General features: G+C 63.9%; 3 protein-coding genes across 10 annotated transcripts; all 3 read left to right on the forward strand.

Moving 5' to 3' along the window:
• Nucleotides 1-6: 6 nt before the first annotated feature.
• Nucleotides 7-8,589, forward strand: RAPGEFL1 (Rap guanine nucleotide exchange factor like 1). The gene is made up of 10 exons (XM_041426262.1): nt 7-518; nt 2,335-2,413; nt 2,953-3,103; nt 3,175-3,272; nt 3,811-3,982; nt 4,101-4,223; nt 5,062-5,240; nt 5,321-5,411; nt 6,763-6,838; nt 8,339-8,589. Exons 1-10 carry the CDS (start codon nt 89-91, stop codon nt 8,488-8,490), a joined length of 1,551 nt encoding a protein of 516 aa, XP_041282196.1. The 5' UTR covers nt 7-88; the 3' UTR covers nt 8,491-8,589.
• Nucleotides 8,590-8,963: 374 nt separating this feature from the next.
• On the forward strand, nt 8,964-19,632 carry WIPF2 (WAS/WASL interacting protein family member 2). Of its 5 annotated transcripts, none has more exons than XM_041426366.1 (8): nt 8,964-9,485; nt 14,877-14,937; nt 15,577-15,689; nt 16,146-16,265; nt 16,696-17,340; nt 18,397-18,606; nt 18,705-18,806; nt 19,496-19,632. In XM_041426366.1, exons 1-8 carry the CDS (start codon nt 9,128-9,130, stop codon nt 19,534-19,536), a joined length of 1,650 nt encoding a protein of 549 aa, XP_041282300.1. In that variant the 5' UTR covers nt 8,964-9,127; the 3' UTR covers nt 19,537-19,632. The 5 variants fall into 5 exon arrangements, with proteins under 5 accessions (XP_041282300.1, XP_041282301.1, XP_041282302.1 ...); XM_041426369.1 differs by lacking the exon at nt 14,877-14,937 and adding an exon at nt 15,875-16,007 and having other exon boundaries at nt 9,349-9,485; XM_041426370.1 differs by lacking the exon at nt 8,964-9,485 and adding an exon at nt 15,875-16,007 and having other exon boundaries at nt 14,920-14,937.
• Nucleotides 19,619-25,412, forward strand: CDC6 (cell division cycle 6). 4 transcript variants are annotated; one of them, XM_041426364.1, is made up of 12 exons: nt 19,619-19,752; nt 21,480-21,719; nt 21,859-22,077; nt 22,824-23,023; nt 23,101-23,264; nt 23,400-23,506; nt 23,646-23,785; nt 23,872-23,972; nt 24,096-24,160; nt 24,283-24,482; nt 24,569-24,709; nt 24,807-25,412. In XM_041426364.1, the coding sequence occupies exons 2-12, from the start codon at nt 21,494-21,496 to the stop codon at nt 24,894-24,896; spliced, it is 1,653 nt and encodes a 550-aa protein (XP_041282298.1). In that variant the 5' UTR covers nt 19,619-19,752; nt 21,480-21,493; the 3' UTR covers nt 24,897-25,412. The 4 variants fall into 4 exon arrangements, with proteins under 4 accessions (XP_041282298.1, XP_041282296.1, XP_041282297.1 ...); XM_041426362.1 differs by having other exon boundaries at nt 19,674-19,798; XM_041426363.1 differs by lacking the exon at nt 19,619-19,752 and adding an exon at nt 19,805-20,495.
• The last annotated feature ends 2,060 nt before the right edge of the window (nt 25,413-27,472 follow it).

Here is a 27,472-nt window from a genome sequence, read left to right on the forward strand (position 1 = left end):
CGCGGCCCGAGCCCGAGCGGAGCCGAACGGAGCCGCCACCGCCGCCGATGGGCCCCTGAGCCGCCGCCGCCGCCGCGCCCGGGCGGCCATGAAGCCGCTGGAGAAGTTGCTGAAGAAGCCGGGCTCGCACCTGCCCGTCCGCCCCGCCGCCCCCCCGGGGCAGGTACCGGGGCCGGGGTCGGTGCAGGCGCCGCGGCGGCAGAGCCTGTCGCGCCCGCCCGCCTCCCCCGAGGAGCCGGCGGGGCCCGCGGGGCCGGTACCGGGGGGCGAGGGCCGCTGGCTGGAGCTACGGCCGCCCGAGGCGCCGCTCCGCTCCCCTGAGGACCCGTCACCGGGCTGCGACCGCGATCGGGACCGGGACCGGGACAGGGAGCCGCCGAGCCCGGAGCCGCCGCCCGCCGCCCGGTGCTGCTGCGGCTGCGGCTGCGCCCCCGCAGCGCCCGCGCCCCCCGAGCGGCTCCTGGCCGCGCTCCTCGACCGACTGCCGGCGGCTGCACACGGGAGGGGCTGCGGGGCAGGTACGGGGCTGCGGGACCGCCGGGACGGGCTGCGGGGAGCGCGGGGAGCGCGGGCGATGCGGCGGAGCGGGGAGAGACCGGGACCGGGGGCGGCCGCTGCTTGCGGGGGGGATGCGCCGGTGGATGCTGGGGTGGGGGACAGCGGGGTGGGCGACACTCGTGCCCGGTGAGGCGGGTGGCCCTGCACAGGGCACAGCGGCGCACGGTGGGGGTGACAAGGTCAAAGCGGGGTCCCCGCCGGGGCAGGGCTGGGTGGCAGAAGGTGAGCAGGGATCTGTGGGGTGGGCAAGAGAGCACGGCAGAGGGGCTGGCAAGGGGATGCGGGCTCAATGGCAGCGCCAGCTCGGTGGGGGCCGGGGGTGGCCGGGCACCGGCAGTCACTGCAGCATCCACCTCCCGGTTGGATGGTCCTCAACATCCTCCTGGTGCTAAAATTAGCCCCGACGGGAGCTGCAGTGCAGGGGGGGCCGGTTGGATGCCCCTTTCCCTGGCACAGGCCTCTCGGTGCTGTCCCACCGTGGCTGCCCGTGCCCAGGTGTCGCGGTGGTTTCGGTGTCAGGGCTGGGCGGGAGCCAGGCTGGGTGCAGGTGGGTGGGAGCCTTCCCACACCGCGGGGATCCCTGTCCCGGCCAATCCCCCTCGGCTGCCGGGAACAGAGGGCGTTGAGGACCCCAGGCCACTGCCAGCCCCCTGCTCCAGTGATGCCAGGGCCGGGATTGGGTGCAACCACCAAGAGGAGCCCTCGGGTAGGGGCGAGCTGGGACTGGCAGCACCAGGTCCTGCCTGCACAAGCACGCTGCCAGGCCTGGTGGTGCCCGGGCTGGCAGGGAGCAGGGGGGCTGGAGCCAGCACGGGGGTCCCAACACAGGAAAACATCCCTGTGAGTCTGGGGTACAGCGTGAGTGCTGCAGAGGGGTGGGGAAACTGAGGCAGGACTGGAGGGATGGGGGAGTGCTCAACTCCTGCCCCACAGGCAGAACCTGGGAGGGAGCTGCACTCAGGGCAGGGGGCTGGGAGAGCTGGGGGCTGTGCCCCTGCACCCCCGTGCTGCCGGTGCCCCTGCCTGTCCCTGTGCCCCAGACTGCCTGTCCTGCTTTCAGCAGCAGCTGATGCCCCCTGGGTGCCGTGCCCAGGGGATCCTCTGCCCTGGCCTGGCACTGCTCCGTGACCGGGTTAACGGACTGGGCAGTGCCTGGGTGGATGCTCTGCATGGCCCCTCCGTGGGTCAGCTCCTTGGGCTTTGGATGGGCTCTGGGGTCCCACCACAGGACCCCCGGGGCATGAGGGCAGTGCAGGTGCCGGGCACAGGGAGGGAGCGGTGCCCCGTCCAATGCTCACAGCGGTGACTGATGCCAGCTCTGACGGGCACAGATGCCGGTACCGAGCCCTCGGCTCACCTGGCCTCGCCAAAACACCTTCACAGGGCGGTGCCACCCGCGCTGCCCCGCAGAGCCCGGCTGTGCCACCCGCCCAGTGTGCCCCAAGCTGCCTGCCTCAGTTTCCCTTTGCCGTGTCCTGCTGTGCCCGCGGCCGGGCTCTCACGGGGCTCCCGGGTGTGCCGGGGCGTCGCGGCCCCGGTCCCGCCCTGCCGGCGCCTCTGCCCCCACACCGGCTCGGCCGGGCCCGGTTGCCCCGGGGCTGGGAGCGGGCCCTGAGTCAGCGCCGGCGCGGGGGGGTTCGCGTGGGGCCTCTCCCGGTGTCACCCCGCGAATTACCACCGCTCCCCTCACCCAGCCGCCCCGCCGGGCATGGGGGGGGTGTCGGGGGGCTCTTTGGGGAGGGGGTGTGACCATGCCTGTCCCCCGTGTCCCCCCAGAGTCGCTGCTGGATGACATTGTGCTCACCCACTCGCTGTTCCTGCCCACCGAGCGCTTCCTGCAGCAGCTGCACCAGCAATATCCTGGGGGGCCACGGGGGTGGGCACGAGGGGGGCACTGGGGTGCAGTGAGGGTGGGAACAAGGGTGCTGTGAGGGGTTGGGTGCAATGGGGAGGTGGCCGAGGCTGAGTGGGGCAGGAGGGGTCCTGGGATGGGCATGAGGAGGGTATTGGGGTGCAGTGAGGGTGGGCATAACGGGGCCATGAAGGGGATATGAGCTGGCGTGAGTGTGCAACCAGGAGGGCACCAGCATGGGCACCAGGGTGCCGTGGAGCTGGCATGGAGCTGGCACAAGGGTGACAAAACGGTGGGCATGGGGGTTGCAAGGAGAAAGGGGGACGTGAGGAGGGCAGCGGGGGTGCTGTGGGTGGGCTCACAGGAGCAGCAAGAAGGGGATTGGGGTGCCATGAGGGTGGGCTATGGGTCTGGGGGCAAGATGGGCAGTGTGGTGCTACCAGGGAGGGCACAACGACCCTCAGTGAGGTCCCTCGGTGCGGCGGGTGCTGGGGGGTGGCCGAGGGTCCCTCCTTGCCGTGGCACCTCCTTGACAGTGCCACCTTCGTGCTGGCGGCGGGCAGCCCCCCGGCGCGCTGGGAGGAGGGCTCGGGGCTGCGGCGCAAGCGGGCGGTGCTGGCCGTGCTGCTGCACTTCCTCGAGACCTACAAGGGGCTGCTGCAGGAGGAGGAGAGCGCCGGGAAGGTCATCAAGGTGGGTGTCCCCTTCCCCTGTCCCCCCCCTCAGTCTCCGGAGTCCTGGCCCTGAGCCCTCTCGCCCCACAGGAGCTTTACCTGCTCATCATGAAGGACACGTCGCTGTACCACGAGCTGGAGGACGAGATCATCAAGCTGCACCAGCTCGTGGAGACTGTGGAGCTCAAGTGAGAAGAGGGTCAGGGGGTGCCTGGGGTCAGGGGTCTCTGGGAGGATCAGGGGTCATCCTCCCAGGGGTTCCCAGGGAGGACAGGGTGTCTGGGGTCCCTGTGGGACAAGGTTTGCTTGGTCTTGAGGTTTCCTCTGGGTCGGGAGGTCCTTGGGGAGGGCAGAGGATCCTGGAAGTCCCTGTGGGTCAGGAAGTTCCCAAGAAGGACAAGGAGTTGTGGCCCTTGGGGGTGCCCAGGGGCTGGAGGGGTCACCCTGGGGAGGGCAGAGGATCCTGGGTCAGGAAGTTCCCAAGAAGGACAAGGATGGGCATGAGGAGGGTGGGGGTGCCCAGGGGCTGGAGGGGTCACCCACACTGGTGCCCTCCTGCTGGCACCTTCACATCCAACTTTGTGCCCTCACCACACGCAGCCTCGGACCCCTCCTCCTGTGCCCTCTTTCCTCCTGTGCCCACCCTCCTCCTGAGCCCACCCTGCAGTCTCGGGGTGCAGCCCCGGGGTCTGGGGCCCTGCCTGAGCCCTGTGCTGTGCCCCCCAGGGTGGCCGACGAGACACCCCCCCCGAACAAGCAGGTGAATCCCGGTACTGACCCCAGCCTGTGCCCCCCGGCAGAGAAAGCGGTGCTGCAGCCCAGCGAGGAGTGCGTGTTCACCACCCTGGGCATCAACAGCCACCTCTTCGCCTGCACCAGGGACACCCTGGACTCCCTGGTGAGCCCCGCCGCGGGGACACCCCAACACCTGGCACGGCCATCGCTCCCTGTGCCCAGCAGGGCGACCCGGGGGGACCCTGCCAGCCCTGAGCGCCCCGGCCGGTGTCCCCTGGCAGGTGCCACTGCCCGAGGAGATCCAGGTGGTGCCGGGAGACACCGAGATCCACCGAGCCGAGCCCGAGGACGTGGCCAACCACCTGACAGCCTTCCACTGGGAGCTCTTCCGCTGCATCCACGAGGTCCGGGGGGCCGGGGGTCCCAGGGGAACGCGCGTGTGGGGTTCACGTATTCCCTGAACAGAGAAACACGGAGTTCTCTCTCTCGGGGTTTTCCTGAGATGCTGTGAGGAAGCTCACAGGGAGAAGAAAAACAATTCTTGTCTCCATTGCTGCGCTTGCTGTTTGGCACACGTGGAATGTGTTACGGAGACTGTTTGCTAAAAGGGATTTGTTAGTTAGATTCTAGTGATAGTGGTTTTGTTTCATTTGACCAGTTGGAGCCATGTGTGTATTGGACTGTTGGGAAAAGATGTCAGTTTTTTCTTTAGTATAGTTATATATACAGTTATATATATATATATAATTTTTTTCTTTAGTACAGTTTTATATATATATATATATTATATTGTATTATATTATATTATATTATATTAGTATGTATTATTATTTTACAATATTAAATTAAGTATATTATGATAATTGTAATATATAATATGTTATTAATTATATAATATATATTATATAATATATATTATATAATTAATAACATATTATATATTACAATTATCATAATATACTTAATTTAATATTGTAAAATAATAATACATACTAATATAATATAATATAATATAATACAATATAATATAATACAACAATATTTTATATAATAATTATATATTATATAATAATTAAGAATATATTATATATATTATTGATTATAATATGTGTAATTAATATATATAGTTATATATAAAAATATATAATTAATATATACAATTAATATATATAATATATATTTTTATATATAATTTTAAATTAATAAATATAGTTTGCTACTATATCTCCGTGTCCCCCGCAGCTGGAATTCGTGGATTACGTGTTCCACGGGGAGCGGGGCCGGCGGGAGACGGCGAACCTGGAGCTGCTGCTGCAGCGCTGCAGCGAGGTGCAGCACTGGGTGGGCACCGAGCTGCTGCTCTGCGAGGGGCTGGGCAAGCGCGCCCACCTGCTCAAGAAGCTCATCAAGATCGCCGCCATGTGAGTCGGGGGGCACACGGGGGGCTGCCCGGGGGTCCCTGCGGCGCCCGGCCCGGCCCTGACGCTGTCCCCCTCGGCAGCTGTAAGCAGAACCAGGACATGCTCTCCTTCTACGCCATCGTCATCGGCCTCAACAACGCCGCCGTCAGCCGCCTGCGCCTCACCTGGGAGGTGAGCGGGGCTGCCCCGACCCCCGGCGTGCCGCCGCGGCTTCCTGCGCCCTTCTGAGCACCCCCAGCTGCTCCCTGACCCTTTCCTGGGGGGACCAGGGGTCACACAGCCCGGGGCGCCTGAGGAGAGCAGTCCTGTGGGGTCTGGGGTCTCTGTGGGACAAGGTTGGCTTGGTCCTGGGGGTCCCCCTGGGTCAGGGGGTCCTTGGAGAGAGCAGGGAATGTTGTCTGGGGTCTCTGTGGGACAAGGTTCCCTCAATGCTGAGGTTCCCCTTGGGTCAGAGGGTCCCTGGAGAGAGCAGGGAGTCCTGTGGGGTCTGGGGTCCCTGTGGGACAAGGTTTACTTGGTCCTGAGGTTCCCCCTGGGTCAGGGGGTCCCTGGGGAGAGCAGGGAGTGTCCTGTGGGTTCTGAGGTCTCTGTGGGACAAGGTTCCCTCAATGCTGAGGTTCCCCTTGGGTCAGGGGGTCCTTGGGCAGGGCAGGGAGTCCTGTGGGGTCTGGGGTCTCTGTGGGACAAGGTTCCCTCAATGCTGAGGTTCCCCCTGGGTCAGGAGGTCCCTGAGGAGGGCAGGGTGTCCTGTGGGGTCTGGGGTCCCTGTGGGACAAGGTTTGCTTGGTCCTGAGGTTCCCTCTGGGTCAGGGGGTCCTTGGGGAGGGCAGAGGGTCCTGGGGGTCCCTGTGGGTCAGGAAGTTCCCAAGAAGGACAAGGAGTTGTGGCCCCTGGGGGTGTCCCGGGGCTGGAGGGGTCACCCACACTGGTGCCCTCCTGCTGGCACCTTCACATCCAACTTTGTGCCCCCCTCATGCCCTCACCCTCTCCTGGGTGATCCCAGACCACCCCCGGGTGCTCCCAGGGCCCTCGGGGTGCCCGTGCCCACACCTGGCTGCTCCCAGACCTCTCCTGGGTTCTTCCAGACCCTCCTTGTGTGTTCTTAGAACCCCCCCAGGAGCTCCCTTCCCCCTCAGTACTCCTGGAACTTCTCTGGGTGCTCCTGGATGCTCCCAGAGCACCCCTGGGTGCACCCTGACACTGCCCAGGTGCTCCCAGGACCCTCAGGATGCCCATGCCCACACCTGGCTGCTCCCAGACCTCTCCTGGGTTCTTCCAGACCCCACTCTGAGTGCTCCTGGAACCCTCCAGCCCCTCTCACCCCCACCTCAGTGCTGCCAGGACCCCTCTGGGTCCTCCCAGACCACCCCTGGATGCTTCCAGACCTTTCTGGACACCCTCAGAGGCTCCCTGAGCCTTTCCTGGGCTCTCTCAGAACCTCCTGGATGCTCCTGCCCTCCCCTTTGGTGCTCCCTGGCCCTGCTGGATGCTGCCTACCCTCTTCCCTTTTTTTGCCTTCCAGAAGCTCCCAGGGAAATTCAAGAACCTGTTTCGGAAGTTTGAGAACCTGACGGTGGGTGAGAGGTGTGGGGGCTGCTGTGGGTGTTGGGGGGGGTCCCCAGGCCTCCCCTGGGGGTGTTTGGGGTGCTGGTGAGCAGGGGACATTCCTGAGGTGTCCCAGGGTGTCCTGGGGTGTCCCTGCCCCTCTCCTCCAGGCCACCAACCCCATACCCATGGCCACCAGCATGGGGGGGGGGCAGGGGTGAGGGAGGCACTGCTGGGGCTGGGGGGGCACTGCAGGGGAGCCCCACACGGCACCAAACCCGCAGTGCTGGCCCTGAGGGATGGGGATGTGGCCAGAGCATCCTCAGACCTCTTTGTCCATGTCCCTGCTTCCCTGTATCCTCATCCCTTCATCTCTCATCCCTGAATCCCTGTCTGCATCCCTGTCCCCACATCCCCATTCCCGCGTGGCCATTCCATCCCCATCCCTGTCCCTGCATCTCTTCCATCCTTCAATCCCCATTTTCACGTTGCCATCCCAATTTCCTTCCTTCATCCCCTCCATCCCCTCATCCCCACCACTGCCTTGCCATGCCTGCCTCCTTCCATCCCTCTTCTCCATCCCTCCATCACCATTCCCACACTGCCATCTCCCATCCCCATCCCTCCATCCCTGCCTCCCCTCCATGCCCATCCTCTCCATTCCCTCTCTGCTCTCTCCCATCCCTCCATCCCTGCCTCCCCTCCATGCCCATCCTCTCCATTCCCTCTCTGCTCTCTCCCATCCCTCCATCCCTGCCTCCCCTCCATGCCCATCCTCTCCATTCCCTCTCTGCTCTCTCCCATCCCTCCATCCCTGCCTCCCCTCCATGCCCATCCTCTCCATTCCCTCTCTGCTCTCTCCCATCCCTCCATCCCTGCCTCCCCTCCATGCCCATCCTCTCCATTCCCTCTCTGCTCTCTCCCATCCCTCCATCCCTGCCTCCCCTCCATGCCCATCCTCTCCATTCCCTCTCTGCTCTCTCCCATCCCTCCATCCCTGCCTCCCCTCCATGCCCATCCTCTCCATTCCCTCTCTGCTCTCTCCCATCCCTCCATCCCTGCCTCCCCTCCATGCCCATCCTCTCCATTCCCTCTCTGCTCTCTCCCATCCCTCCATCCCTGCCTCCCCTCCATGCCCATCCTCTCCATTCCCTCTCTGCTCTCTCCCATCCCTCCATCCCTGCCTCCCCTCCATGCCCATCCTCTCCATTCCCTCTCTGCTCTCTCCCATCCCTCCATCCCTGCCTCCCCTCCATGCCCATCCTCTCCATTCCCTCTCTGCTCTCTCCCATCCCTCCATCCCTGCCTCCCCTCCATGCCCATCCTCTCCATTCCCTCTCTGCTCTCTCCCATCCCTCCATCCCTGCCTCCCCTCCATGCCCATCCTCTCCATTCCCTCTCTGCTCTCTCCCATCCCTCCATCCCTGCCTCCCCTCCATGCCCATCCTCTCCATTCCCTCTCTGCTCTCTCCCATCCCTCCATCCCTGCCTCCCCTCCATGCCCATCCTCTCCATTCCCTCTCTGCTCTCTCCCATCCCCATCCCTCCATCCCTGTTCCCCGTTCCGTGCCCGTTCCCAGGCCTGGAGCTGGAGGCGTCCCCGGCCCAGCTGCAGACCAAGGCCTACGTGCGGCAGCTGCGCGTCATCGACAACCAGAACCTGCTCTTCGAGCTCTCCTACAAGCTGGAGCCTGGCAGCCAGTGAGGGGGGGCCCAGCCCGGGACCCCCAAACCCCGGCACCCCCCCGGGGGGCCCGGAGCCCCCCAGCACTGACGCACTTTGCCCAGCCCCGGCCCTTGGGTGCTGCCCCCACCCTTGGGGGGGGTGGGTTTGGGGACCCCCCTGGCGCATCCCCCTCTCCCCCTGCCCCCTCCCCTGGCTGGGGCACAGGGGCCCCTGGGGGGGCCATGTACCCCCCTCCATCCCCTCTATTTTTGTATGTGTGGCCAGCCCCCCTCCCCCCCACCAGACGTGTATATTTTGTACTGCCGCTGTCCGGAATTGTACATTTATTTTTTAAGAAAAAGGAGGAAAAAAAGGCAAAAAAAAAAAAAAAATCAAGCTGGGGACGGGGCGGGGAGCCCCAATAAAAGTCTGTCCCAGCACCTGTCTGTTATAGATGGATGGTTGTTTCTCACCTGTCTCTGATGTCATGCTAAGGATTGAGGTCATGGTGGGAGTGACGTCACAGCACCGCTGTCGATGACGTCACTGCACCGTCGCGGACAGGGTGGCGCCGACCTTCCCAAGATGGCGGCGGCGCGATGACAATCTTTGACCTTCTAAACATGGCGGCCACAAAGGTTTCCGGCGCCTTCCCAATACGGCTGACCTTCTCAACATGGCGGCGGGGGGAGGGGCGACGGGACGGGACAGGAGCCACAGCCCTGCTCTGTCGGGGCATCACGGGCCTTCAGCAGCGTTTCGGCGCAGAGCGGGGAATTTCTTCCCGGTGGTGCCTCTCTGCCTTCGCTCACCGGGACACGGCGGCACTGGGTGCTCAAGGAGCCAGCGTGCCCTTCCCAGTACGGCGATGATGGGCGCTTTCCTCATGGCCGCCCGACCTCCTCATCATGGCGCCGCCGCCTCGCCGTGCCCCGCCCAGATCCTGTTCGGCCGCGCAGGCGCAGAGGGGCCAGGACCGCCATTTCGTTCGGCGGGGCTGGGGCCGGGGCCGGGAGCGGCGGGAGGAGCCGCGGGTGAGCGGGGGAGGGCCGGGGGGGATCGGCGGGGCCGGGCCGGGGCTCGCGGGGCTAGGGGGGACGGGACTGCGGCCGCGGGACGCCTGTGTGGGGTGTGGTGCCGTGGGGTGGGCGCGTGGGGCCTGTGCGGAGCCTGGGACCGGCGGGGCTGGGGGCGCGCTGAGGCCTGCGCGGAGCTGGGGGGTGCCCGGGGCCGGCTGAGGGTCCTCGGAGCCGTCTGAGGGGTCCGCGGGGCCGGCTGTGGAGTGACAGGAACCGGCGAGGCCGGAGGGGCTGGAGCCCCCACAGGGACCCCCTGGACCGTGACCCCTGGGCCGCCTGTGGGATCTCCCACCTCCCTGACTCCTGGCTCACGGCAGGGACCCCTCCCCAGAACTGCCCTGGACCCCCAGCACGGGTGTGCCAGTGAGGGTGGGCTCTGTGGGCACCATGGGGACCCCCAGTCTGACCTCTGGGAGCCATCCCCAGGACGGGGCTCTGTGGGTCTGGGGGCTTGTGACCCCACTACCATGGGGACCCCCACTCTGACCTCTGGGAGCCATCCCCAGGACCCCCGTGGATCTCCACTGAGACCCCCATCCTGTCCTTGACCCCTCCACCCTGACCCTTGAGTTACGTGTGGGATCCCTCCCCAGGACCCTCCTTGTGCCCCCAGCCCTGGAACTGGCAGGACCAGTGGCCTGGGACCCCCTGGGATCCCCACACTGACCTCCTGGACTTCTCTACCCCTTCTTGGGCTCCTGTCTTTGGGTGGGCTGGCACCAGTGGGGCCAGGGGTCTGTGACCTCCACCCTGACCCCTCTGGGACTGTCCTGAGATACCTACCCTGACCCCTGGGGTCAGGAGGGGTCACTTCAGGGACCCCTCCCCAGGACCTCCAGAGCTGGCAGGGCTTGAGGGCCTGGGACCCCCACTGTGACTCCTGCCACCCCTCTGAGACCCCCATATTGATGCCCTGGACCCTTCCACCCCAACCTGGGGACCCACCATGGGGACTCCCAGCATGGAGACTGACCCCAGAGTGTCCCCTGGGGCTTCCCCTATGACCACCCCTCTGAGACCCCCATCTTGATGCCCTGAACCCTTCCACCCCAGCCTGGGGACCCCCAGCATGGAGACTGACCCCAGAGTGTCCCCTGGGGCTTCCCCTATGGCCTCTGAGACCCCCACCCCCTCCCCCCTGACTCCTAGGTCACTGCAGGGTCCCCTCCCCAAGACCCCCTTGGGGCTGTCCAGAACCAGCAGGACAGGGGCTGGGGACCCCCGGTGTGACCCCTGTGTCTACCTGGGACCCCTCCCATGACCCTTGGGACCCCTCCTATGACCCGTGGGACCCCTCTGCCCTTTCCAGGATCCCCCTGGACCCCCTCTATGACCCTCACACTGACTCCCAGGACCCCCTGGACCCCCACCCTGTGGGTGCCCAGAACCAGAAAGGGCTGGGGGTGCACTGGGGCCTGTCAGGACGGGGGGACCCTCTTTGGGGTACAGAAGGACCTTTTGGAGCCTGTGGTGGCTTAGGGATGACCACGGACACGGAGTTCCGTGGAATCCTGGAATGACTCGAGTTGGAAATGACCTTAAATGCCATCTTCCACTGGAAGGGGTTGTTCCAAGCCCCATCCAAGCTTGGAACACTTCCAGGGATGGGGCAGCCACAGCTTTTCTGGGCAGCGCTGGAGCTGAGTTGTCCCTCCCACTGCAGGGGGACGCATCCAGGACTCCCTGCTCCCGGTGCAGCACGGATGGGAGTGCCGGTGCACCGGGAGCGCTGCGGGATCCCGCTCTGTCTGTCGGGATCGCTGCACCCGGAATTCCCAGCTCCGGCTCGAAGGAACCGGGAAGTCCCCGCGTCTCCTGCCGCTTCCTCCCGCTGGAATAATTCAGCGCTTCCTGCCCAGCCCCTCGGTTCCTGCCCAGCCCCTCGTGTGCCACCTCTCCCTTCCCGGCTTCCTTTTGCCTCTTCGGCAAAGGGGGAGCGGCAGGGGAGGCTGCGGGCCTGGCAGGACGGGCTTTTCCTGCTTTTCCTTTTGCTGCAGCGGAATTTCGGGACAGGGTGCCTTGCTCCTGATTAAAGGTTTCCTCTGCTGGGTGACCTGAGATGAGATGTGAGCAAGGGACAGGCTGAGCCGGGAATGGGAAAATGAGGCCAAGGAAACTGTGGAGAGGAAAACGGAGGATGAGGAAGTTCCAGATGGGTAGGGAAACTGAAGTTGTGGAAGCTGTGTGTGGATGGGGAAACTGAGGCTGTGGAGCTCATCCCTGAGGAATTAGAAACTCCAGAGATCGGGGTTTTTGTTAAAAACGCCTCGTCAGAGCCCGCGGGTCGTTAATAATTCACAGGGAGCGTCTGGATCCCGCGGGGCCGGAGCGTGTCTGTCTGTCTGCACGCAGGGATGCGCCGGCTCCGCGGGATGCTCCAAATGGAGCTGGCAGCTCGGCTCGGGAAGCATGCTGATAGGATTTTAAAAGCTTGAATGACCTTAAATCCTGCGATGGCTGTCGCTCAGGATAAATTATTTATGTAGCATCCTCAGCTCCTCGGGAGCGGGCAGGAATGTCAGGCTGCTCTGGAGGACAGGGTTGGAATTTGGGAGGGGGTAACGAGGAACTGCGGGTTTGGATGGGAAGAGAGGGAAGATAAAGGCGCGGGGGCGGGTGTTGGAGAGGTCCAGCCTTGGAAGTCGTTCCCAAACCGGTGCGGCCGCATTTCTGCACCGACATCAGAGGGTGGAAATTCCTCTTGATCTGCAGTTCAAAGCCTCCCTGAGGATGAGGCGCTGCAGCTCGGGCTTGCAAATGTGAAATACAAATCCGCCCGGAGCCCAAATCCCCCTGAAAAGCGAGGAAATAGGCGGCTGAAGGTCACTGCTGCTGCCTGTCCTGCTCCAGCAGCAATCCCCCCGGGATGAGCGGGATGGGGGCTGCTGCTGGGGAGGGCGTTTCAATTCCCTCCACAGCACTCAGGGACTTGAAAAATGCCTGGAAAACGTGGCATGTCTCCCAGGCTGGGCCGGATCTGCCCAATCCTGCTGCTTTTAGGGGACAAGGGGCAGCTGAATGTCAAGTTCTTGGGATTTAGTAATGTTTTGATCCCAGGGCTGACAGGGAAGTGCTGATCCAAAACACTCCTGAGGCGTCTGTGGCCATGGTGGGCTCAGCGTGTGGAACAGCAGCTCTGAAACAGCTTTCCACAGGGTGACCTCGATCTGCTGATCTCTCCCTCCTCCCAAGGGACAGCTTTTCACACCTTGTTTTCCTCCTGCTTTGCTCAGAGCTTTCCTGAGGTTTGGTTTGGATTGGAAAAGCAAAGGCACTGTGTAAACCTGCCCCTCCTGCCTCAGCCCAGCTTTTATCCACTGGTGTGTCTGGATTCAGCCACTTTCCCTGCGAGCACAGGGAGCTGCCACCACAGCTTGTGGAGCCCTCAGAGGCTCTGATGTGTCTTGGTGGAAAGGTCCTGGTAGGGAAGAACAAAGGAGAAGGAGTGCAGAGAAGTCTGAGTGTTGTTCACAGGGATAGCTTCTGCCAGGCATGAAGGGGTGCTGGGAGGAGAACTCCCCCCCCTTTTTTCTTTTCCTGGAGGATTTAGCTCCTGTCTCCCTAATCTGTATCAGCTGGGTCTGTCTTCTTGCACATGAAAGATCCAGGCTGTATTTCAAAGGCACCGTTCCCACCCGGAGCTCTCAGCTTTTCCCAGCCATGTGCTGAGTTCGGGGCCTCTCGATTTTGGTTTTTCAATGTGACCTTTGCTGTTAATCCCCAGCCCAAACGGGGCCGTGCACCGAAATGGAATGACCTGTTTCTTGGGAATTCAGCTCCAGTTTATCCTCAAGCTGCTTTAGCTTAAACTCTTCTCTCCTTTCCTCTCGCTCTTCTAGGTAAGAGCCTGGATCTGAGTGCAGGTTTTGCTGTAAGGGCACCTTAGAGGGGAGATAGTGACTCGTGATCTGTTTATAAAAATACCCCCCTTGTCCTGCAGGTCCCTGTGGATTGTCCCTGTGGATTGTCCCTGTGGACTGTCTGGAGCCTGTCGCAGGGTGTCAGCAGGTCACACTGAGAGACCCCAGCAGTGCTGGCCTGGCACTGGATGGTTTGTGCCAACTGACAAATCCCTGTTTGTCTCTCTGTGAGATGAATTGCTGTCACAGGGGCCACTGAGGGAAGTGTCACCCTGGGAGGAACCAGCTGGCACAGGAGCAGAGCGGGGACACAACGCGTGACGTTCCCGTGGGTCGGAAGGTGGTGGCCCTGGCATCACTCCTGTGCTGGCTCAGGGCTGTGACACACGAGCCCGAGTCGGGAGTCTCATTACCTGGCGTGTTCCTCAGCTGGATCCCTGCTAATTCCCTCCGGCAGCTGATCCAGCACGGCTGGGGCTCTGCCCGGAGCCACTCGTGCCACCCTGGCCCTGTGATCCCACTGCGGGTGGGAAGGAGCACAGGGAAAAGTGTTCCTGTTCCAACATGTCCCAGACGAGCACGTTCAGAGCTGTCTGTGATCCTGCTCCAGTGGGAAAGGCTGAGGCTGGATGGGTTTGCTGGGTGTTGTTCCTGACTGGAGTGTCCGGGGGGATCGATGGATCTCAGATCTTGGGTGGGAGGCCTCAAGCTCGGCCTGGGGAGAAGGAGCAGCATGTTTGTTATGGGAGAGCACTGGGGAGCTGGGAGCCTCAGGGACTTGGAAAATGCCATGAGATAGAGGGAGGAATGTCTTCCTGATGAAGCTGTAGCTGAGGACTTCTCACAGGGCAGAAGAGCTGATTTTAATTAAAAGGCAGTTTAGGTATTTATTTATTTCCCTGAAGCCTAGAGCCAGTGGTTTGCCCGAGGGCAGGGGAGCTGCTGCTGTGGCAGCCATGCTGCTGCTCCCTGCTTCCCGTTCTCACACCCTGGGAATGTCTGACAGAAGATGGACCTGTGTCCTGTGGGATTAGGAAGTTGTAGTTTATCTAGCAGGAGGTGAGTGTGAGAAGGGATCTGGTTGGTAATACCTGGTACAAACCTGAGTCATAAAGGAACTTTCCCTGCAGTGGCAGCTGTTCCCGTGCCCTCTGTCACCTGTCCTGGAGGTCAGGGCTCGGAAATCGGGAGTTTCAGGTGTGAAACTGCCCTGTCCTTTCCTCCTGTTGGTGGTGTGGTTCCCGTTAGTGACTGTGGAATAGGTTTTCCTGTGGGAAGGACATCTGTGGCCCAGAGAGGGACATTTGTCCCGTGCCTCAGGGTCTGCCCTGAGCTCCTGGGACTCTCCATGTGGTGAGCAAGGCCTCCAGTCATCACATTCCTATTCCCTGAGCCGGTGCTATGGGAGGCCCTACCTGAGCTCTGCTGTCAGCAGCACGAGGGCCTGTGACTTCCCAGTGATTCAGGCTCCCCTTCCTGTCCCCAGTCCCTCTGTGTTCCATCTCCAGTGCCGACTGGAGCTATCGGGCCCCGCGGAGCTCTTCCAGGTGAGCCCTGGTGCCAGACAGGTTCGTTCTGGGCTTCTGAGGAGTTGGAGCATTGCCAGATCTGTGCTGGGAAAGCTGGTTTCCCTGACTGCTTGGACAGCTTCGAGGGGGTTTTGGAGTTGTGGGGCACAGAGAGCCTTCAGTGCTGGGGGGTTATTGATGTAGGAGACAAGAGGTTGGGAAATTTGGGGGTGGGAGCCACAGGGCAGTCCTGTGCTGCTCTGGCTGCTGTGGAGCTGGAGCACTTTGGCAGATTTGCCCTGGCCATGGCTGGAGAGGCCATGGGGCCACATGCCAGTGCTGGCGGGCTACTGTCACACTCCAAGTGAGCAGCCTCTGGCTGCAGCTGGAGGAGCTGGATGGATGGTGCAGGATCAGCTTGGCCAGATTTTGTCTCTCAGACGAGGTGGTTGTGTGAGACAATTCCTGGGTTTGGACTGCAGGCACTGTGGGAGCCCTGGGGATTTGGGGTGGGGATGTGCTGGCTCCCACCTCTGTCACCTGCTGCTCCAGGGTGTTGGGACAGCCTGGGAGAGCAGCTCCAGCTGCTGCTCTGCATGGGCACAAGACACCAGCACAATTCCCCGGGGCCGTGTTTCACTGCTGGCTTTTCCCTGACCGCTTCCTCCCTTCCTGCAGGCATGAGTGCCCAGGCCTGCCCCCAGCACTGAGACCCCGGAGCCGCCAGGATGCCGATCCCTCCTCCCCCGCCGCCGCCCCCCGGCCCCCCGCCGCCCCCCACCCTCAGTCAGGTAGGTGTCACCTCGCTGGGCTGGGAGGTGGCCTGTCCCCACATGGGGCCACTTGCCAGAGGAATTGCCCCTGGAGAAGGCTGGCTGTGGCAGGGGTGGGATGCTCTGCGAGGTGGGAATGCGGAGCTGGGCTGTTGCTGTGCTGGGGGGTCCTGGGGAGGTGCTGAGCTGCTGCTCCTCTCCAGGCGAACACAGAACCGCCCAAGCTGAGCCGAGAGGAGCAGCGGGGCCGCGGGGCCCTCCTGCAGGACATCTGCAAAGGGACCAAGCTCAGGAAAGTGACCCAAATCAATGACCGGAGTGCACCCATCCTGGAAAGTGAGTCCCCAGGAGGCTGCCGGCCCCACGCTGGGCGCCGCCGTACCCTTCAGGGCGCTTGCCCATCTGGTTCCCAGCAGCTCCTCATTGGAGGAGCGGATAATTCCAGGCTTAACCTCTTTGCCTCCCTGCTTTCAGAGCCCAAGGGCAGCGGCGGCAGCAGCTACGGCTCCGGCTCAGCTGCCATCCAGCCCAAGGGCGGCCTCTTCCAAGGCGGCGTTCCCAAACTCAGACCTGTGGGAGCCAAGGACAGCTCAGGTAATGGCCACTGGCCCGTCGTCTGTGTGGGGGTCCCTGGGGAGGGCCCTGGGCAGGAAAGGGTGGAGGATTTGATTGTGTATCCCTGGGGATTTCAGCTGCTAAGAGGCAGGACCCCAAATCATATCCCATGTGTGGCTCAGGCCAGCTGTGCCCTCCCCGAGCCTCAGCCCCACACACAGATTTCTTGGAGGGCTCAGGAGTTGCGTGTATTGCTGAACTCTGTGTGTTCTCTGTGGTGGCCACAGAGTAGAGTGGTGAGAGAGGAGCCATGTGTGGCTGTGCTCAGTGCCAGCTCCCTGCGTGTGCCAAACATCCGCCCCTGGCCGTCCCTGTGGCCTGGCCCTCCTTGGCCGTGGCTCTGAGCCCTGTCCTGGGACTGCTCCCGTGCTGTCCCCAACCCCTCACTGTGCTCTCTCCTTCCCCGCAGACAGCTCCACTAAACAAACACTACAAGTCCCTGGCTCCCGAGCAGCTGCTCCCAGGCCCCCCGTGCCGGCCAGCAACAGCCGCCCTCAGGACGATGCCGACAGCAGCCGGGGGTCCCCACCGGAACTGCCGCGCACGCAGAGACCCTCCCTGCCTGACCTGTCCCGGCCCGGCACCGCCGGTGGCACCGGCATGAAGCACAGCTCCTCGGCCCCGCCGCCCCCGCCGCCAGGACGCCGCGCCGCCGCCCCCCCGGCCCCACCTCCAGCGCACGCCAAGGCCTCGCCCTACAACCGGGAGAAGCCGCTGCCGCCCACCCCGGGACAGCGCCTGCCCGGCAGCAGGGACGGACCCCCTGCCCCGCCGCCCATCAAGCCCCCTCCTTCCCCCGTCAGCCTCCGCTCGGGCACTCAGTCTCTCGCCCCGCCACCTCCCCCTTACCGGCAACCCCCCGGTGTTCCCAACGGCCCCTCCAGCCCCAGCAGCGAGTCGGCCCCGGAGCTGCCGCAGAGACACAACTCCTTGCACAGGAAGGCGCCCGGGCCCTTGCGGGGTCTGGCACCGCCGCCGCCCACTGCTGCCTCCCCGTCCCTGCAGAGCAGCCGCCCCCCGCCGCCGGCCAGAGACCCCCCGAGCCGTGGAGCAGGTAAGAGCCGCTCGCTCCACGGTGCCTGGGGACGGCTGGGGTGGTCAGGGTGGGAGGTGACAGGCAGGAGTTGGCCTCGGGGCACAGTGAGTCTTCTGCATGTGGTGATGGGGCCGAGCTGGGGCAGGAGTTGGAGTGCCATGTTTAACACATGTCCTTAGTCATGTCCCATGACCATCCAGCTCCTTCCAAGCGTGGTGCTGGCGGTGGGTTGTGGCTGGGCAACTCCTGCCCGTGCTCTCCTGGGGTGAGAGATGAGAATGTTTGAGAGCATAGCTCCCCTGAGCTTTCTAAATGTCACTGGGAGGGTGCAAAAAGCTGTGGCAGAGCAGGGAGAAGCCTTTCCCTGCGTGTGCAGCCCTCGGGAGTGTGTCCCCGTGGCTGGGACTGGTGTTGGCTGTGCCCTGGTGCCCCCCCGTGCACTCCTGGGCTCCCCGTCCAGACCGCAGCTCCTGCCTGGGCCCCTGCCAAGCCGCTCCGTCCTTCTGGCCCTGCCAGAATCCCTCCTCAGAGCTACAGCTGGGGATCTGCGCTGTCAGCCCGAGTGTAATTAGGCTAATGAGGAGCACAAACTGCCACGGAGCCTCTGCGGGAGGCTGGGCAGGAGTGAGAGGTGGGTCAGAGGGGCTGTGGGTCCTGTCACTGCCTTGGTGACACTGCGGATGTGGCTTCCAGTCCTGGCAGGCAGCATCTTGGCTCCATGTGGAGCTGCTGCCCTTGGACTCTCTGGATCGTAGCTGCTCCTGGGATCCCCTCTGGTGCAGAGTGACCTGTGCTCCCTGTGGGCTGGGAGCTCATGGGGCTGGAACAGCCCCTGGGATGGATGGTGAGCCATGGGGCAGCAGGGCTGGCTGTGGTCCCTGCTGTGGTCCCTGCACTGCAGCTGGTGGAAGGATGAGGAATGCAGATGTCAGGAGCGAGCAGGAAATCTCCGGGCACGCGTAGGAGCATCCCTGGGCCGCGGTCTGGCGCGGCAGCTGGCCTGGAACGCTCCGGGGGATGTCCCTGGGTTTGCCCCGGGAATGCCGCGCCGGGCTGACCCCGCTGTCCCTGCAGCTCCGCCGCCCCCGCCGCCGATGCTGCGGAACGGAGGGCGCGACGCCCCCCCGCCCCCACCCCCCTACAGACTGCACGGCCCCGCCGAGCCCCCCAGCCGGGGGAAGCCCCCGCCGCCACCCACCCGGACCCCGGCCGGGCCCCCGCCGCCACCGCCGCCCGTGCGGAACGGGCACCGGGACTCCATCTCCACCGTCAGAGCATTCCTGGGTGAGTGGGACCCCCCCTCGCAGCCGAGCCCTGTGGCTTTGGCCAGGCTCCCCCAGAGCCCCTCTCCCTCACCTGCCCCTTCTGCCATTTCTTCACAGATGACTTTGAATCCAAATATTCCTTTCATCCCGTGGAAGACTTCCCAGCCCCAGAGGAATATAAATACTTCCAGAGAATCTACCCCAGCAAAACAAACAGAGGTGAGGAGGGTGTCCCGAATTCCCTCTCCCCTCCTGTGCCCTCGGGGCTGGCACTGTCCTGTTTGTCCCTGCGCAGGGTGGGTGGTGCAGTGGCCATGCCCTGGGCCCTGCTGGCATTCTGGGGGTGCTGAGCCCCGTTCCCAGGGGTCCCACGCCCTGAAGGCAGCTCTGTGCTGTGGGGCAGGGCAGAAATTTGGGCTGTGCGGATGCCCTATCCCACCTGCTCCTGGTTTGCCTGCTGGGAAATGCTGCAGAGCTCATTCCTGCCTTTGCTGAGCACGTTTGGCACCGGAGGGGATCTCGAAGGACCCCGCAGCCAGGGCAGGGGCTGGGGGGCCGCAGACCCTCCGTGTACCCCAGGATAAGCCCCGAGCAGCAGCGTTTGGACCCGGCAGAGCTCAAAGTGCCCTTGGTGCTGCACGTCAGCGCTGCGGATCCCGGCGGAGACTCCGGGGAGAATGGGATGCTCGTTTATTTTTAGAGCCATGAATGTTTAATGCGGGTTTGAAAAGCCCCGAGCTCGGTGCGGCTGCAGCGGCTGCTGCCAGGCACAAATCCCAGGCTCCAGATCTCCGCGGGGAGGTCGGGGGGGGCCGGCAGCTGGCGCGGGGGTGTGGAGGAGGGAAAGCAGACGTGCTGGATCCGGCTCTGCGGAGCTGCCACTTCCAACAGGCTTCCTTCTCTTCCAGCTACGCGTGGGGCTCCCCCTCTGCCCCCCATCCCCAGGTGAAAGCAGGCTGTGCAGGTGGATTGTTCCAGAGCAGAGACATGGAGCTCCTTCCCCTTCCTCAGCCGGACCCCCCCAGCTCCCAGCGCCCCGGATCCTGCATGACACACTCCCAGCCTCGCCGGTTTTCCCAGGACAAGTGGATCCCCTCCCAGTCCAGCGTGCTGCTCCGCCAGCCCCGCCTCATCTATGCGCCCCCCAGGAGTTGGTGACCTCATGGCAAGCCTGGATGGGTCCATCCCTCATTCCTCCTCATGGATCCTGGGTCGGGATCTGCCTGGGAGCCGGGCATGGGACTTGAGGCCGAGCCGTGTGCCGGCTGTTGGGACCAGGGGGGCTCAGGGAGGGGGGCTGGGGTCAGGCAGGGGATGGACATGCTGTGAGACCCCCCAGAGCGAGGGGAAGCAGGGACAGGCCGGCGGAGCCTCGTTATCCTGGTGGAACCCTGTTATCCCAGCACAGCCCATTGCTTTTTTGCACAGGAGCCAGTGGAGGCAGGGGGGAACATGAGTAGGACCATGCAGGGACACCCCAAGAGCTGCTGGGGACTCCCTTTCTCTGACCCCACAGGGGGGCACCCCCATGTGCCCCCCTCAAAACCACTGCTCCCCTGGGATTCCCCTGGCTCTCACTGCTGACTCTCCCCAAACTTGAGCATTTTAACAGGAAAACACTAATTACATGGTGGGGGGAGCTCTTTGTGCTGGGTCTGGCACACCAGGGGGCACGTGGGGGGGCCCTGGGGGCCGGTGATGTTTTGCCTTACACTCCCTGTCCTGGGGTGGTCCCAGCCCCACGGCGGGGGTCCCACTAACGTAGTTACTGATCTCTTTGTACCATAGCAGGAAGGGCACGGGGGGCAGGGGGGCCACCCCTGCAGACGGGTTTGGGGCTCATTCAGGGGATTTTTTTCTATGATGATGGACCTTCCCCTGCTGAGGCTGGAGCGAGGTGGGTGAGGGGTGAGTAGGGGGGTTTCTCTGGAGAATGAGCCCCCTCCCCCAGCACTGCCCTTTGGGTTAAATAAAGGTTCAAAACGGTTCTGCCCCTCCTGGAGCGAGGGGCCCTTTTTAAAGGGAACAGAGGAATTTGGAGGAGCTGGAAATTACATTTAAATAAAAGTAATAAAGTGATTAATGATATCAAGGACACTGTCTAAGGGGGAGGTTCCCAGGAACCCCTTTTCTTTCTTGGAGGTGATGCCCTAAGGGCTGGGAGCAGGGCGCTTCGGCACACAGGGTGGAGGGTGTTGAGAGCACAGAGAGGAAGTAGGAAGGCAGGATCGGAGTTACTGGTGGCACTGGGACCACTGGGAATGAGGATTGTGGGTAGTGGGAGCAGGGGGAGGGGGGATTGGCACGTGTGGGCGCTGGGAGCATGGGGGAAGCGTGATGGGGCGTACTGGGAGGAAGGGTGGGGAGCGTGGAGAGACAAGACTGGGCGGTGGTAAAAAAGCAATATAGGAGGAACTGGGGTCACTGGGAGTACGGGGAAGGCGAGGTTGGGGGTGCGGGCCGTGGGGGCACGGGGAGCGCTGAGTACCGGCAGGGAGACCACATCTCCCAGCATGCCCCGCGCCCCGCGCTCGGCGCCTTCCGCCCTGCCTAGGCTGCGCTCGCTGATTGGCTGCTCTGTTGAGATTCTTCCTCCGGCCGCGACGATTGGCGGCGGCGGCAGCGGAGCAGCCAATGGGACGAAGGGGGCGGGGCCAGCTCGGCCTGGTGGCGGGAAGTGCGGAGCCGGGGCTGATTTGGCGCGAGAAGGTCGGTGGAGGCAGCGGGGGGACCCGGGGGGACATGGGGGGACATGGGGGACGGGGGGGCCAGAGACGGGGGCAGCGCGGTGGGGACTGGGACTGGAGGGGCAGGGGATGGCCGGGACCCGCGGGGCTGGCGGTCCTTCTCACCTGGCCGGGGTCCCGCCGTCTGACCGCGGTTCTCCTGCAGCCGTAGCCCCCGCCATGGCCAGCAGCAAGAGCCAGCCCACCATCGACTTCCCCCGCACCAGGAGAGCCCGACTCCTCGCTGCCCCCTCGGCCAAGAGCGACCCCGACTCCCGTGCTCTGCGTTCCAAGGCCTCGGGACCCGCCGGCTCCGGCCAGGCCACCCCGGACACACGCTCAGGCCGGACCGCAGCGCAGCCCCTGAGCCCCAAAGTGCAGCCCCTGAGCCCCCGCAAACGCCTGGGTGAGTCCCTCCGCCGGGTCCCCCCATTTCGGCTTCACCCCCGTTTCGGGAGGAAAAGCTGCTCCCGCGAGGTTTTTGTGGAGGCTGAAGCATTAAGGGAGAGTGGCCCTTTGTCACCACCAGCTTGTTGTCCCCGCAGGTGATGACAACCTGTGCAACGTCCCCCACGCCTTACCTTGCTCCCCGGCCAAACGCAGCAAGGAGAACCGGGGCCGTCGCCTCCTCTTTGGGGACCCCTCGGCCTCCCCCGAGCAGCCCAAGGGCTCGGGGCCATCCCCACGGAGCGGGGGGCCAGAGATCCCTCGGAGCTCGGGGCTCAGCAGGCAGCAGCCACGCAGCCGGCTCTTCAGGCAGGAAGGTGGGTGTGGGGTTGTGAGTGTGGGCAGGGCTGGGCATGGGGTTATGGATGGGATTGTGAGTGTGGATAGGGCTGGGGATGGGATTGTGAGTGTGGGCAGGGCTGGGCATGGGGTTACGGATGGGATGGGATAGGGATAAGGATTGGGAATATGGATAGGGATGGTGATAGGGATGGAGGAAAGGATGGGGATGGAGATAGAGCCAGGATTAGGGATGGCTATATGGAACTAGAGATAGATATGAAGGCAGAGATGGGGATGGGGACGTGGATGGGAATGGAGCCAGGGTTAGTGATGGCTGTAGGAGTTAGGGATAGGTATGAAGGCAGGGATGGGGATGGGGACATGGATGGGGATGGAGCCAGGGTTAGGGATCCTGTAGGAGTTAGGGATAGGTATGAAGGCAGGGATGGGGGGTATGGGGTTATGGATGGGGTTATGAATGTGGGCAGGGTTAGGGTTATGGATAGGATTGTGAGTGTGGATAGGGCTGGGCATGGGGTTATGAGTGTGGGCAGGGCTGGACATGGGGTTATGGATGGGATGGGATAGGGATGGTGATAGGGGTCGAGTTGAGGATGGAGGAAAGGATGGGGATGGAGCCAGGGTTAGGGATGGCTGTAGGAGTTAGGGATAGGTATGAAGGCAGGGATGGGGATGGGGACATGCATGGGGATGATGCTCAGTTGGGATGGGGTCCCAGCAGTGTCTCCTCCCTCCCTGAGTGCTCTTGCTCCCCGTGCAGGTACCTGTTACCAGCAGGCCAAGCAGGTGCTGCATGCGTCCGTGCCCGAGCGGCTGCAGGGCAGGGAGCAGGAGACGGGGATGCTCCGGCAGTTCCTGCTGGAACACGTCCTGGAGCGCCGTCCCGGCAGCCTCTACGTGTCCGGAGCCCCTGGGACTGGGAAAACAGCCTGTCTGAGCCGTGTTCTGCTCGACTGCAAGGTGTGTGCCATGGCCACGCTGTGGGGCTGCTGTGGGGCACTGGGATGGGGCCAGTGTAACGTTCCTGTTCCTCACAGGACAAGCTGGCTGGCAGCAGGACTGTGGTGCTGAACTGCATGGCACTGGGCAGCCCCCAGAGCGTCTTCCCTGCCCTGGCACAGCAGCTGGGGCTGCCCGTGGCCGCTGGCCGGGAGTGTATCCGGAGCCTGGAGAAGCATCTGAGGGCCCAGGGACCCATGGTGTGAGTTCCCTGGCTCTGGTGGGTGGAGTGGGACTCTCCTGGATGCCAGGAGAGGCAGGCTGGCAGCAGCTCTGCTCTCCCTGCTTGGAGTGCTGTGAGGGGAGAGAGCAGGGGTTGATCTGAGATCTCCCACAGCCTCCTGGTGCTGGATGAGCTGGACCAGCTGGAGAGCAAAGGCCAGGATGTGCTCTACACCCTCTTTGAGTGGCCCCAGCTGCCCAGCTCTAGGCTCGTCCTCGTGGGTGAGTGTGCAGGGTGTAGAAGGGTGCACTACTGCCCTGGGCATCCTTTGGGGGTGGTGATGGAGACTTCCCTTTGCAGCCTCCTCCTGCTCCTTCCTTGGAGAACAGCCCTCATCCTCCTCTTCCTCTCGCCCTGCAGGGTTGGCCAATGCCCTGGACCTGACAGACAGGAGCCTGGCCAGGCTGGGAGCCCACCTGGCTGGCAGGCCCCAGCTGCTGCACTTCCCACCCTACACCAAGGAGCAGCTGACCCTCATCCTGCAGGAGCGGCTGGGACAGGTGGGGACACGGGGAGCACAGAGTGGGGGGACACAGGGTCCTCTGCCCACATGGATGGCAGCACTGATGGCCCTGGTGCCTCACAGGTGGCAGGTGACCCCGTCCTGGACTCTGCTGCCCTCCAGTTCTGTGCCCGCAAGGTCTCTGCAGTGTCTGGTGATGCCCGCAAGGCCCTGGATGTCTGTAGGTCAGTGTGTGCCCCAAAACCCGGTGCTGCCAGGGCCAGCTTGGTCCCTGTGAGTCTCTGTGGCTTCCCTGCTCGTGCCAGGGGAGCCAGCTCGGCCTGGCACTCAGGGCTGTCCCTCCCCAGGCGTGCTGTGGAGGTTGTGGAGCTGGAGGTGCGAGGCCAGACCCTGCTCAAGCCGCTGCCCGGGGGTGAGTCCTGCTGCCAGAGCCAAAACCCTCTGGGGTCACCTCAGTGGGAGTCTGGGCTCCCTTTGTGGGACACCTCTCTCCCTGTCCTCACCTCCGTGGCATCCCCTCTCTCTGTCCCACAGGTGACTCGCCAGTGTCCCCTGTCCCCAAGCGCGTGGGGCTCCTGCACATCTCCCGGGTGCTCTCGGAGGTGTTTGGGGACCGGCTGGCAGCGGGGTCCCGGGGCTCCCAGGACACCTTCCCTCTGCAGCAGAAGCTGCTGCTCTGCTCCCTGCTCCTGCTTGCCCGGCACTCACACGCCCGTGAGGTGACCCTGGGGAAGGTGAGTGGGTGTGGGACCCTCTCAGGGTGTCCCTGGGGTGTCCCTTGGGGGTTTTGCTGTGGTCTAACCCCCCCCGCCCTCCCCAGCTCCACGACACCTACAGCCAGGTGTGCCGGCGCCAGCAGCTCCCCGCCGTCGACCAGGCCGAGTGTCTGTCCCTTGTCACCCTCCTGGAGTCCCGCGGTGTCCTCGAGCTCAAGAAGGCCAAGGAGGCCCGGCTGGCCAAGGTACTGCAGGGTGGTGGGGCAGGGGCTGGTGACAGCGCTGGGACACGATCCCGGGATGTGGCAGCACGGCGCTGAGCACCCCTGTTCTCCCTCCCAGGTTTCCCTGGCGCTGGAGGAGGCAGTGCTGGAGCACAGGCTGCAGGACACGGCGCTGGTGGGCAGCATCCTCACCCGGGGGCTGCACTAACCCCCCCCCAGCAACCCCCTGGCCCCAAGGGGCATTTTGCTGCTGTGGCAAGAGTGGACAAGTGGCTCCCAAGGTTTTTGGACAATTGTCAAGTTCTGCCCTGGGGCTGTCAGTCTGGGGTCTTTTTATTAATATTTTAATGTAATAATATTATTGTTATATTGTAATTGCTGCATGATGGGAGCTTAGGTGGGAGGCTGGGACACCCCCCAGCCCCTCTGTGGCCCCCCCACTCCTTTTGCAGGGAGTGGGGTTCTCCTGGTCCCCCTTGCCGCCCTGGTGTGTGATGCTGAGGTCTGGTGTTGCTCCTGCCATGAATCCTGGATCATCTTTGCTCCCAGCTCTTTCTGGGGCTCTCTGGAACCTCTTGAGCACTCTGGCTGCAGGGAGAATCTTCCCAGTGCCAGCCCTGCTCTGGGTCCTGGTGCTGGCAGTGGCACGGGGTGGGCAGGGACCCCTGGGGTGGAGAGAACAGGGGGGATCCTTTTGTTTCCTGCCGTGAAATAAAGTCATTTTGGTTCAGCTTTGCCTCCTGTCCCCCGTGTTTCACCCCTGTTCCCCCAGTCCCTGCCTGCCCCAGGGCTGTGGGGACCCAGCCCTGTCCTCCCCAGCCCCTCCTGGGCTCCGGCCCCAGCCTCAGCTGCTGGCCCCAGCTCCTCCATTTCTGTTAAATAATGGACGCTTTGACCTAATTTTGCAGCTTCCTCATCGCGGGGTGGGGGGAGTGTTGGGGGCTCCAAATGGGGGTGGGGGGAGTGGGAGGGGATGAGGCTCTGCTTGTGCCCCTCGTCCCTCCATCCCCCCCTGCCTCTGCCATCCCCCCCTGTCCCCCAGGACCCCTGGCTGCCCCCCAGCAGCTCCAGGCCAGGGATGGGATGCTGCTGCTGGGGGAATACGTGGTACTGGAGTCCCCAGTGTGCCTCAGTTTCCCCGTGGCCCCAGGGGTGGCCCTGCCATGTCCCCTCTGCTCTGTGGCATCCCTGCAGCTCACAGCACTCGGGGACGTTTCTGCCAGCTGCCAGCACAAGGACACACAGGGGATCCCAGCGAGGTCTCTGAGTGCCACCACACACGGGGTGCAGCGCCAGGGGACACCTTGGGGACACGTGGGTCCCTGTTGGCCGTGGGGAGCAGCGGGGAAACCGAGGCAGGGGGAACAAGGGGGAATCTGGGGGCCCCGAGCAGGCTCAGCCCTCGCTGCCGGCGCTATTTATAGCCGTGTGTCGGACGTGTGCGGCGGCACGGGCGGGCGCCGGGGTCACTCCGGGCTGCGTCCCGGTGCCCTCACCACGTCAGGGACACTGCAGGACCCTGTCCCTGTCCCTCCCCACGCCGTGGGGCTCAGCGGGCACGGTGACCCAGCTGCCTGTCACCAGGCGCTGGGTGGGTACCGGCATCATCCTGCCCGTGGGGTGCCTGGGGGTGCCCAGCTCCCCACGGAGCACCTCCTGCCCCGTGCCAGCCCCAGGGAGTGGCGCAGCCCCCCGGCGCACGGTGACACGGCACACGGTGGCAGTGTCAGGAAGGAAGCGCCTGGCAGCCTGCGGGTCCGCGGTGACGTGCTGGTGATGCTGGCAGGCATCCTTCTCCCTGTGCCACCCCCGTTCCTCCATCCCTGGCCCCCCTGTGTCCCCCCGTGGTGATGGTGGCACTGGCAGGGCACCGGGACACCCCCACGCCTGGGCCAGACCGGCCGTGGTGGGCACGGGGGGGGGTGCCAGTCCTGGCAGTGTCCCTGGGGTGTGTAGGGATGGGGACAGCGCAGGGGACAGCGCAGGGGACAGGCCCCCCTGGCCATGGCAGTGCCAGCGCCAGCCCCGCTCTGCCGCAGTGGATGAAAAATCGATGGCGCAGCTGGATCCGAGCGCGTGGGTGCCGGAGCTCCCGCCGGAGCCGTTCGTCACCGCGGGCTGCCAGGGCTGCGGCGACAGCAGCACGGCCGGGGGACACCCCGCGACACCCCAGGTGCCGCCGGGCTCCCGTCCCCCTGCTCCAGCGCGCGTGTCCCTTGTCGCCGCGCCCGCGGGGCCGGGCAGCGCCGTGCCGTGCCCGGGCGCGCGGCGGGGGCTCGGTGTCCCCTCGGCGGTGTCCCCGGTGCCCCGGCTGCCCCGCTGTCCTCCCTTGCACTCTCCTTACATAAGCGGCCACGTGGCGGGCACGGCCGCCTCCCGCCGCGCCGTCACCGCCGGCACCCAGATTCCATCTGACAGCCCCGTTCCGCTCGGCTGCTCCCGCCTGGCACCGGGGCCGGGGCTGCGGGGCGGGACCCCGCGCGACCCCGCCGGCCGAGGCCTCGCTGGCACGGGGACGCGGGCGGCCGGTGCTGGTGGCACCGCCCTGGCACCCGCCGCTGCCCTGCCCGCCCTCGGTGCCGCGACGCCGCGGGACGGGCGGGATGCGGCACGGCCGGGGCCGGGCTCGGTCCCGCGGGGCCGGGCTCGGGGGTCCCGGTGGGAGCGGAGGGGGGTCGGGCTGGCCGCCGTGCACATCTGGGAGTGATTTGGCACATTCCACTGGGCTGAGCACATGCCGGCGCCTGGGCCCCGGTGTGCGGGGAGGGGGCCAGCCGGCTGCTC

This window comes from Onychostruthus taczanowskii, unplaced genomic scaffold, assembly GCF_017590055.1.
Source record: "Onychostruthus taczanowskii isolate IOZ18803 unplaced genomic scaffold, ASM1759005v1 scaffold91, whole genome shotgun sequence".
In the NCBI taxonomy this organism is placed as follows: Eukaryota; Metazoa; Chordata; class Aves; order Passeriformes; family Passeridae; genus Onychostruthus; species Onychostruthus taczanowskii.

What these genes read in the sequence shown, in the direction of transcription:
- RAPGEFL1 (XM_041426262.1), top strand. Translation starts at nt 89, where the DNA reads ATGAAGCCGCTGGAGAAGTTGCTGAAGAAGCCGGGCTCGCACCTGCCC. An exon ending in GTGGAGACTGTGGAGCTCAA is followed by an intron (nt 3,273 to 3,810) that starts GTGAGAAGAGGG and finishes TGTGCCCCCCAG; the next exon opens with GGTGGCCGACGAGACACCCC. An exon ending in GCCTGCGCCTCACCTGGGAG is followed by an intron (nt 5,412 to 6,762) that starts GTGAGCGGGGCT and finishes TTTGCCTTCCAG; the next exon opens with AAGCTCCCAGGGAAATTCAA.
- WIPF2 (XM_041426366.1), top strand. Translation starts at nt 9,128, where the DNA reads ATGGCGGCGGGGGGAGGGGCGACGGGACGGGACAGGAGCCACAGCCCT. An exon ending in AGCGGCGGGAGGAGCCGCGG is followed by an intron (nt 9,486 to 14,876) that starts GTGAGCGGGGGA and finishes TCCTGTCCCCAG; the next exon opens with TCCCTCTGTGTTCCATCTCC. An exon ending in GCCCCGCGGAGCTCTTCCAG is followed by an intron (nt 14,938 to 15,576) that starts GTGAGCCCTGGT and finishes CCCTTCCTGCAG; the next exon opens with GCATGAGTGCCCAGGCCTGC.
- CDC6 (XM_041426361.1), top strand. Translation starts at nt 21,101, where the DNA reads ATGCCCCGCGCCCCGCGCTCGGCGCCTTCCGCCCTGCCTAGGCTGCGC. An exon ending in CCGGCTCTTCAGGCAGGAAG is followed by an intron (nt 22,078 to 22,823) that starts GTGGGTGTGGGG and finishes CTCCCCGTGCAG; the next exon opens with GTACCTGTTACCAGCAGGCC. An exon ending in CTCTAGGCTCGTCCTCGTGG is followed by an intron (nt 23,507 to 23,645) that starts GTGAGTGTGCAG and finishes CTCGCCCTGCAG; the next exon opens with GGTTGGCCAATGCCCTGGAC.